This window comes from Astyanax mexicanus, chromosome 18 (assembly GCF_023375975.1).
Source record: "Astyanax mexicanus isolate ESR-SI-001 chromosome 18, AstMex3_surface, whole genome shotgun sequence".
Lineage (NCBI taxonomy): Eukaryota > Metazoa > Chordata > Actinopteri > Characiformes > Acestrorhamphidae > Astyanax > Astyanax mexicanus.
Window position 1 is genome coordinate 24,460,862 of NC_064425.1, and position 10,916 is coordinate 24,471,777.

At 44.3% G+C, this 10,916-nt stretch overlaps 1 protein-coding gene across 2 annotated transcripts in view; it reads right to left on the reverse strand.

Annotated features, from left to right (window-relative positions):
- The window catches only part of slc43a2a (solute carrier family 43 member 2a), a 31,386-nt gene extending 22,883 nt beyond the window's left edge, over window positions 1–8,503 (reverse strand). Inside the window, exons 1-2 of one of the 2 annotated variants that reach the window (XM_007260892.4) lie at window positions 8,353–8,503; window positions 6,017–6,232 (exon numbers count right to left, since the gene is read on the reverse strand). In XM_007260892.4, the coding sequence (XP_007260954.2) occupies window positions 6,017–6,176 (160 nt within the window). In that variant the 5' untranslated portion in view covers window positions 6,177–6,232; window positions 8,353–8,503. The remainder of the gene's footprint in view (window positions 1–6,016; window positions 6,233–8,352) is intronic. The other variant, XM_022662271.2, reaches the window with a different exon arrangement.
- Window positions 8,504–10,916: the final 2,413 nt, after the last annotated feature.

Here is a 10,916-nt window from a genome sequence, read left to right on the forward strand (position 1 = left end):
TTTGGGGATGAACTGGTGTTTAATAAGAGTGTAACGATTTGACTCTAGACACGATTTGATATAATTGACAATTCTGTATTCACAATTTGATTCTCACAATTTTTAAAACAAATCTTTTTATTTCTTGAGGCTATAAACAATGAAAAATGTACTTTGTATAAATGCTCCCTGAACTGTGTAAACGTGTAAACAAACTACTGTGACAATTTTGTTTCTCAGCTCATCGCTTTTTTTTTATTTAGGCAAATATAATGTATTACTCTCCTTAAACAGATTTTGTGCATTTCCATGTTTTGGTGACTTACATTATTTTTGCGCAATTACAATTTAAACATCTTACTTTTCACTCCACTACATTATTGGAAATCTGACATTTCTTGTGGCTTGTGAGTGCTGGGTGGAGGACCTTCTAGACTAGCCTGGAGAGCCAACATATGTGCAGCAACCACCAGCAGAAAAAAGCGCTTGGGTGATTGGCTTCAGTCACATATGACTGAAATATCCTCTGCCCTTTGCTTACGCCCCCTGGCTCTTTGGCCTGCATTAGCAGGACTGTGACCTCAGGTGTTCAGAAAATGCAACTGCATAACATTTCATACAAAAAAAATGGAATCGTATATGTTCCCACGATGCGCATTAAGTGTTATCTCAGGTGCGACTCGGGAACACTCACATTTGTATGTGTTGTGAGGTGTTATCTTGTGAGGCTAACACTGGTCAATGTGCTAATGGCAAGATCATGTGATCTAATTTAATGCATTATCGAACAAGTGTGTGATATATGGATGGGACACTCCATTTCCGAAGTTGGGCAGGGATGTAATGTTCCTTGATCCAGAGTGACATGTGTGTGCAAGAAACACATTACAGAAGGTGTTATATCCACATTAAAAAGTGAAGTGATTGGAAATGATTGTGACCTGCTGTATTCGGCTAGAATTGCCCGTGTGTACAGACAAGTGACTCACATCACTGTTTTAATTTATGAGAGTATAAATTAAAACAGAGAATTAAACACCTGAATCTGAGTATCAATAGAACTGACAGAAATAGTATTAATAAAAAGAATAATTATTTGAAAAAATAGAGCTTTGAATTACAATCCTGTTTTTATTGTTGATGAACAGTAAATTATCAAATGTTTACAAACACACTAGTTGTCACGCCTGGCCCTGTTTCCTGTCTGTCCTCGTGCCTGTGTTGTCCCACGTGACCCGTGCCCCTGTGTTCTGCCTGTGATTTTCCATTACCTCATGTCTCATTTGTAGCTCCACCCCTTCCCCAGGTGTTTCCACTCCCAGTGTGTTTCCTGTTATGTTAAAAAGCTTTCCTCTGTCACCTGTCCTGGTCGGTCTTTGCACTGTCCCCCGTTGTCTGTCTCTCTGCGTTTCTCTGTCTCTCTGTGTTTCATTGGTCATTGCCCTAGTTCCTTGTTAAGTGTATATCTCTGTTTAGTTTCTAGTTCCCTAGTTTACTCATTTCCCTGTTTAGTGTATTCATCCTCTGTCTAGTTTAGTTTCTTGTTTTATTTTCTTGTATAGATATCCCTAGTTTATTCCCTTGCCCTGTTTAAGTTCAACCTGTCTAGTTTTATAGCCTCTGTTTCTTGTTTTTCTTTGTTTCTTGTTTACTTGTTTTTGTTTATCTTTATTTAATAAATTTCGCCCTACCTGTGTTTACATCCGCCTCCTCGTCTCTCTGCCTGGGTCAACCCCCTGACAAAAAGACCGACCACAATGGATGTAAACCAGTGGCATGCTGCTCGGAAGGCGGACCTGGAGTTTCTCCGCCTCCTCGCCGAGCAAATCCGAGGAGATGAACCGCTCCCAGCGCCTTTCCTCGGGTTGGAGCCCGTCAGCCCAGCTTCAGTGGCGCCCACCGAGACCCACAAGGGGATCCCGTGGACTGGCTCCAGGATGGCGATCCGCCATGCTCCATTCGGGACCCCGGCGTTGGAATCCCCGAGGCCTCAAGGACGCCGCAGGCCTCGGGGTAGACGTTTTAAGGGGTCCCGCCAGCCGGAGGAGGAGCCCGTTTCCGGGGAGGATTTTCTTGGGGGGGCGCTAGGGCTGTGTGCGGTCAGCCTCGATCCTCGCCCCGACGAGGACGGGGGTGGCATGGATGCAGGCTGTGAGGAGTCCTATTCCTGGGACTACTCCGATCTCCTCACACCTGCATCCAGTGAAGAGGAGTTTGAGGACTGCCCTCCTACACCAGCCCGCCAGCCGCTCCTTCCTCCCGCGGTAGCTGCCGATCCGCGCTCTGTGTCTTTCGCGGTGGCAGCCGAACCGGTGGCAGTGGAATCGCGCTCCGAGACCCCCTGCGCGGCGAGCCAGCCGCGGTCAAAGACTTTCCCCGCGCTCCTCACGCCGGACTCTGCACGAGAGAGTAGGAATCCAGTCCGGGTTTTTACTTCACCTGCAGCTTCGGGCTCCAGTGCTGCAGCGGATCTCTTCATGCCACGCCCCGTGAAGCACGCGTCTGAGGCGCTGCACCCCTTGATACAAGCGGCGGCCGCGCCGCTCTCCGAGACTTTAGCGGCGGCCACGCCTCTCTCCCAGACTGCAGCGGCGGCAGCGCCGCTCTCCGCGATTTCAGCGGCGGCCGCGCCGCTCTCCGAGATTTCAGCGGCGGCCGCGCCGCTCCCCGAGACTTCAGCGGCGGCCGCGCCGCGCTCACAGACTGCAGCGGCGGCAGCGCCGCTCTCCGAGATTTCAGCGGCGGCCGCGCCGCTCCCCGAGACTTCAGCGGCGGCCGCGCCGCGCTCACAGACTGCAGCGGCGGCAGCGCCGCTCTCCGAGTTTTCAGCGGCGGCCGCGCCGCTCCCCGAGACTTCAGCGGCGGCCGCGCCGCGCTCACAGACTGCAGCGGCGGCAGCGCTGCTCTCCGGGATTTCAGCGGCGGCCGCGCCGCTCTCCGAGATTTCAGCGGCGGCCGCGCCGCTCTCCCAAGCACCAGCAGTCCCAGCTGCTCCAGCTCAAGCACCAGCAGTCCCAGCTGCTCCAGCTCAAGCCCCAGCAGTCCCAGCTGCTCCAGCTCAAGCCCCAGCAGTCCCGGCTGCTCCAGCTCAAGCCCCAGCAGTCCCAGCTGCTCCAGCTCAAGCCCCAGCAGTCCCAGCTGCTCCAGCTCAAGCCCCAGCAGTCCCAGCTGCTCCAGCTCAGGCACCAGCAGTCCCAGCTGCTCCAGCTCCAGCACCAGCAGTCCCAGCTGCTCCAGCTCCAGCACCAGCAGTCCCAGCTGCTCCAGCTCCAGCACCAGCAGTCCCAGCTGCTCCAGCTCCAGCAACAGCAGTCCCAGCTGCTCCAGCTCCAGCAACAGCAGTCCCAGCTGCTCCAGCTCCAGCAACAGCAGTCCCAGCTGCTCCAGCTCCAGCAACAGCAGTCCCAGCTGCTCCAGCTCCAGCAACAGCAGTCCCAGCTGCTCCAGCTCCAGCAACAGCAGTCCCAGCTGCTCCAGCTCCAGCAACAGCAGTCCCAGCTGCTCCAGCTCCAGCAACAGCAGTCCCAGCTGCTCCAGCTCCAGCAACAGCAGTCCCAGCTGCTCCAGCTCCAGCAGCTCCCAGAACTATGTTTGGGCCCAGGCCCCGTATTTCCAGGCCTGCTCCTAGGCCTCCTGACTTTGCCCCCAGTTATGTGCCCAGGCTGTCCCCACAGACTTTTGCCAGTCCTGGGCACCCACCTATGTTTTTGGTCCCCCTGTCTCTCCCTGTCCTGGTCCCTGTATCTGTGAGTGTTCCAGTTCCTGTCCCCGGTGGTTTCTCTGTTCCTGTCCCTGTTACTGTGTTTGTTTCCGTCCCCGTCAATGTTCTTGTCCCTGTTCCCATGTCCGGTCCCGTCCAGTCTCTGTCTCATGTCCAGTCTCCGTCACCTGTCCAGTTCCCCGTCCAGTCTCCGTCACCTGTCCGGTTCCCCGTCCAGTCTCCGTCACCTGTCCGGTTCCCCGTCCAGTCTCCGTCACCTGTCCGGTTCCCCGTCCAGTCTCCGTCACCTGTCCGGTTCCCCGTCCAGTCTCCGTCACCTGTCCAGTTCCCCGTCCAGTCTCCGTCACCTGTCCAGTTCCCCGTCCAGTCTCCGTTCCCCGTCCAGTCTCCGTCACCTGTCCAGTTCCCCGTCCAGTGTCCGTTCCCTGTCCAGTCTCTGTCCCCTGTCCTGTCTCCATCTCCTGTCCGGTTCCCTGTCCAGTCTCCCGTTCGGTCTCCTGTTTTCCCCGGCCTCTCCCTGCCGCCAGCCCCCGGGGTTTGTTTTTCCGCGCCTCGGGAGCTGCGCGTTTAGGGGGAGGTTTCTGTCACGCCTGGCCCTGTTTCCTGTCTGTCCTCGTGCCTGTGTTGTCCCACGTGACCCGTGCCCCTGTGTTCTGCCTGTGATTTTCCATTACCTCATGTCTCATTTGTAGCTCCACCCCTTCCCCAGGTGTTTCCACTCCCAGTGTGTTTCCTGTTATGTTAAAAAGCTTTCCTCTGTCACCTGTCCTGGTCGGTCTTTGCACTGTCCCCCGTTGTCTGTCTCTCTGCGTTTCTCTGTCTCTCTGTGTTTCATTGGTCATTGCCCTAGTTCCTTGTTAAGTGTATATCTCTGTTTAGTTTCTAGTTCCCTAGTTTACTCATTTCCCTGTTTAGTGTATTCATCCTCTGTCTAGTTTAGTTTCTTGTTTTATTTTCTTGTATAGATATCCCTAGTTTATTCCCTTGCCCTGTTTAAGTTCAACCTGTCTAGTTTTATAGCCTCTGTTTCTTGTTTTTCTTTGTTTCTTGTTTACTTGTTTTTGTTTATCTTTATTTAATAAATTTCGCCCTACCTGTGTTTACATCCGCCTCCTCGTCTCTCTGCCTGGGTCAACCACCTGACACTAGTTGTCTCTGATCATGAAAATACACCTTAGGGCATGATCTAGAGACAACAACATCAGCTGCCCTGTTTATCTATAGGTGCTATTCACTTCATCAGCAGAAATCTGTTCCAGTCTATTGTGTCTTTTAATTTCATCACCTGTCAGAAACACTTTTGGCAAATAGGTGCCGTTTCTCTGACTCAACACTGCTCTACTAAACAAGCTGGTCTCTATTAGGCTGTTTTCACTCCAGATTAACTTTGTGGGACTGAAAGCAACAACATGCTAAAGCCTTGCTTAAACACCCTGATCCACAGCCAGGCAGTGAGCGCAGCAAGTGCTAATGAAATCTCATGAAATTAAGCAAAATTACAGGACAATTACCAGTTGGATACAGAAAAGCCTATTGAGTTTAAATCCAGGCAACAGGGCCAAAGCCTCTGACGCATTCTGGACCTCTCTGTTGTTTTGTGTAGTTCTTAATGAGATTGCTTTTCTTCCTCAAACATGTGGTGCTAGTATTACGTTATACTGCATTCACTCAAGCAGGCACTAATCATTGATGTGATTATCACAGCTAACAATGCTAACCGCTCAACTTTCAAAATAACAAGGTGCAGCTCTTTTGAAAAGCCTGGGAGCTGCAGGTGGGATTGTGCAATTAAGGTGAATCAACATCTTTGTCAGGGCATCTTTTGGAAAGTATACTAGAGGACACATTCTTGACCACATTCGTGATTACCATTAGGCCGTCAAACATTGTACTGTAGAAAGTTGAGTTAATGAGGGTAGACTGGTGAAAATTTTAATAATACTTCTGTACAGTATTCTTATTATACTTACATGTGGAAACAGTCTAGACTAAAGACTTCTTGTCAGAACTTTAATTTGCCTGCGCAACAGTGTTGAGTGCCTCTGGAATGTGTATGTTATTGTGTCAAAACAATGCCCTGCTATTTAAATCTGCATTAATAATAGTAACACTTTGCATTACTAGTACTGATATAGCTTGTTTGGTTTCAGTTGTTTGCATAGATCACTATATATAATATACATCATAATCGCTATCAGTCAAGTTTATTGGTATAAAATTACTAAAAGTGATAATGTGCCCATAAAGCACAAGCACACTGATTATTATCAGTCATATGATCACATTCTCACATTCCACCTTTGTGGTCAATGTTACCTGGTTCTCTGCAGAGGAAGGAGTAGAAGCCTTCCGATTTCAGCATGATGAGCAGTGAGCCCCATCCCAGCAGCACAGCAGAGAAGAGCAGGTTCTCTATCACCGCTGTCACTGCCATCCACCAGCGGCGAGAAAAGGCTGTGGTTAGCGAAGGAGCCATGATGTGGGAAAGTGTGACAGTCGAAGGACAAGTCTTCACAGTTTTGTTGCAAAAATCTGTATAAAAAAATATATATATCAAAACAATATGCATAGATGTGGTTGGTGGCTTAGGGAATGTGAACATTTCATTCAATGTAAAAGCCCAAAACATGTGTTTAAACTATAAAATACCCTTTTAAATGTTTAAATAATAAATACATTAAAATCCTGTTGTGAATTCATTTATAGTATTATTAATTAGAATTGTTTTCATTTTTGTACATATGTTTGTTGGTTTATGCTGTTTCTCTCACTATATGTTGTTTTGTTTATAGAATAAAATATTACCAGGTGTGCAATTACTGGTTTGTATTTATTTTCTATTAGGTTTTGTTGAATTATTTTAATGTGTATACATCTTTTTTCTGTTTTAATAATTCCTTAATGTTCATGTTTCTCACTATACATTGTTTTGTTTAAAGACTGAAATACATTTTCCAGATATTTAATTAACATGTTTTATTTTACTTAAAAGTTTAACGTTTTAATTATTCTTTTTTTTTTCATTTGTGTACCCCTTTTTTACCTTTTATTTTAATGGTTTATTTATTTCGTGTGTTCCTGTCAGCTTGACGCTGTTTTTTTTTTTACTATAAATTCCTTTGTTTTGATTGCTTAAATCTATTTAATAAAACATGCTGATGTAATATATAAGAAATGTGCTATATGAATAGATAAAATATTATTATTAACATTATTACACATTCTGCATTAAGCAACATAAGACCTCGGGGAAGCATATGTGCATGTTTATTCATTTTATTCAAATGAATTCGTTCGGTTTAAAGCGGTTTGTCTCACTTAACCTACTTCTTTGTTCCACTTCTGCACAAAAACAGCTCATAAACAAAAAACAGCTGAGCTCTTCAACGCGTGCTGCTCGTTAACTCCGCCCCTTGTCCCGCCTATATCCCGCCCACGCACACACTCATTGGACGGCGGGTTTTGACGCTGCTCTCTTATTGGCTACAGGGTAAACAGATAGCGAGAGCGACTCCACGTGAAACCGAGATCCAGCCGGTTCGAACCAGTGCGGCGCGAGACTACAGCGTGCTCCTTTGTGCTTTCTGAAGCGAGTTATGCGGAGAAAAACACGATATTAATGTTTATAGCGTTAAAGAGATGATTTACTTTGTGTTTTTTTTTATTTTATGGATCACAAAGGGTGTTTTACATTGTGAAACACATTCACAAATTTTGCAGCACAAATTCCTCACTCATACTCGAGTAAAATAATAACACATGTTTTTTGCACATTCTGGATGAGTATCTATAATTTGAGTGATTAAAAGTGTCAAAACCCTTAAATATTATGCGACATCCTGCGGGAAATGAGCAGCCTTAAAACTGGTCTGAACTGGCCAGAGTAATCAGCGCCTCCGCCTGTAAACCCCCTCCTCCCTTATACACACACACACACACACGCACACACACACGGATCTCCCTCCCATATGTAGCTTACAGATCTACACAGCTAACACACACTCTGCACACTTCCTGGTCTCTGCTGCTGCTGTATCTTACCGCCCGTAAATAATGCATTTAAGAAATTTCATGGTCTCTCTTCACCAATGCGTGTGTGTGTGAAGATGTGTGTATGGATGCACAAGCTGTCATCTCGGATCTTCATTTAGAAATATGAATGTTTATCTCTTTTTTAGCTCGCTTACATATGCTTGTATCATTTTTTATATCAGCTATTGTTTTCTTGCTAAGCTAGTTAAGAGTTCAGCAGATGTGTCATTCAAACGATCCTAGCTATAATTTAATATAACTTAATAATTAATGCAGTTTTTATTATATAACTAGGTTAAATTTTCAGCATCCCTAAAGTTGCAGCCCCTGATATGAAATGACTCACAGTTATTTCCCTCACCTTCCTTTAGCTGCTACTAAAGCATTAGCTAATATACAGTACAGGTACAAGCTGTCCTCCCTGCTGTTTTTTTTACCAGGATGCTCTACACGTCTAGAAGCATACAGGCTATATTTAATATATTTTTCAACAGCCAACACAAATCAACACTGTTCAGATTAATCTAACTGTTGGATGTGATGTCATTCTCCATAAGCAGCAGCATCGTCTCTTATTCACACCTACAGTTATACAATAATAATAATAAACACAAGCCTACCTGTTTCTCACTGTTCTCTCTCTCTGTCGCTACAGCTCGCCGGTCGAAGAAAAACAGCAAGTCTTCTCCTCTTTCTCTCTTTTCTTCTTTCTTTGTTTGAATATATTGCCGAACATCTCGAGATCTCTGTTTTTATATTTGCACCGCTCGCTTCACAAACAAGCCAACTTCGCCATTGGCTGCTTCCTGAGCTAGAGACGAACGCAAACCAATCAGGAGGCGCTGCTCATGAATAGGTAATACCCCATCCTATTTTGTTCCCTGTGCTGCTTGTGAAAGAAGTTTCCCATGAAACAGCTGTTTACTGTGATGAGGAGGCCAGGTCTCGGGTTTCTGCCATTGTGGAACATGTTCAAGGATAAATTTGTCTCAGATTATTTTCCCACCAGGTATTTATATGGTATTATATGATATTATGGTGTTAAGATAGCTTTTAGACCTCGGAGTTAACTTTAAAAAAACGTGTTTCTAAAATCTTATGTATTCTACAGGTTTTGAGGAAAAAAAAGACCACTTCAGTTTCTGAATCAGTTTCTCTGATTTTGCTATGTATAGGTATATGTTTGAGTAAAACCAACATTGTTGTTTTATTCTATAAGCTACTGACAGCAATTCTTCCAAATTCCAAATAAAATGATTGTAATTTAGAGCATTTATTTGCAGAAAATGAGAAATGGCTGAAATAACAAAAAAGATGCAGAGCTTTTCTACGTTAAATAATGCAAAAAAAAAATGAAAACAAGTTTATATTCAATCAAAAATCAATATTAGGTGGAATAACCCTGGTTTTTAATCACAGTTTTTTAATCACATGTATTCCTCCAGCAGTCTTACACATTGTTTTTGGATAACTTTATGCCACTCCTGGTGTAAAAATTCAAGCAGTTCAGTTTGGTTTGATGGCTTGTGATCATCCAGATATATATATATATATATATATATATATATATATATATATATATATATATATATATATATATAAATATGTATGTATGTATGTGTGTGTGTGTGTGTGTGTGATTCGCTGCTTCTCCTACAGCCATTTACCAATTATGTTGATCTAAATGAATGTTACTCCACTAAAAGTTAAGAATGTTGTATGCAGCATATACAAGCCTGAACTGGCATTAAATGACATTTTCTTTTTGTTTCACCCAACTTTCAGAAGAGCAAATGCTACCAAAACAAGTGAACTTCACAAACAACGCGTTTCATAAAAAAACACTTGAAATATGAATGTTCCAGTTGCCCTACCGTCCCACGACCAAATATTGTATAAATATTACCAATAAACCAAAATATACCGTGTTAAAGAAAGGAAAGCTTTTCCCAAGCGCACTGTACCGAGGACTGCTCTGTAGAAACAAAGAACCTACAGACCTTACAGACCTCACAGCCCTACAGCAAAACAACTCACACCACACTGACGGCCTCTAGTGGTAAAAATAAATAAATGCACATTCCATGTTGTTATTACTTCTACAGGTTATCTGGGTTCACATTAGAAAAAAATCCCACGTTACACACATGCTCAAATCCTGTGATGTTGTATCTGTTATAATGTTAGATGAACCAACACTTGAAACAGCAGCACCAAAAAAAAAAAAACTCTGCTATTTGTAATGGCAGGCATGTTCAGAGCCTGTTAGCTTTAAGGAATTCATCATATCAGCTGTTCCACAAACCCAAGTGCGCAGGCTTCCTCTGGAATGTACAGAGTTAAACCACTACATCTTGGAGCCAAGTCCAGACCGGCAGGAATACAGCAGAATGTTTCTTTTAAACTGTTAATTACTAAAGCAAAAAAAAGGAACTGTACTACCAAATAACTGTATGTTTCATACTATAAGGCACACAGGATTATAAGGCTCACTATCAATAAATGTCTATTTTCTTGTCTATTTTCATACATAAGGCGCACTGGATTATAAGGCACATTATGCAACACTAGTAAGGAACAGGGGTGTCATGTTTTCCTTCTAATTCAGCAGGTCACTACTCTGGGGGGTGAGACCTGTAAAGCTAAGCTAAGATAAGCAAAAAAACTTTAATGCTAATCTACACAGATGTTAATTTAGATGAGTAAAATACTTCTGTTTATTTACAGTAAGATTAGATTTTCAGATTTCCACTAATGCTGTCCGACAGCGATACACTGTGTGTTCCGGTAAGCCAGGATGATATTAGCTAGCGGTTCATCCCACATATCTTGCTTTAACACGGGAAACAAACAGATTACAGTCAGATATAGTCCCCTCTGAAGGGTAAAAGAACTAGCACTTAGCAGGTAATGCTAATGTTGTTCAAGCAGTGCTAGCCGGTGTTAGCAGCAGGCTACAGGTCCATAATACTCACCTCTGAACGGTAAAAAGCTAACATCTAGCGCGGTTAGCAGGTAATGCTAATACAGCTCCAGTCTCGAGTCTCGGTGCTGGAGAACTAAAGTGAAATGCCTGTTTAATGCTGCACTTCAGCGGAGTGGCTTTACTGCTCCTTATAACCTGAATGGTAAAATTCATACATAAATGTATCAGATTATAAGGTGTACTGACGACTTTTGGGAA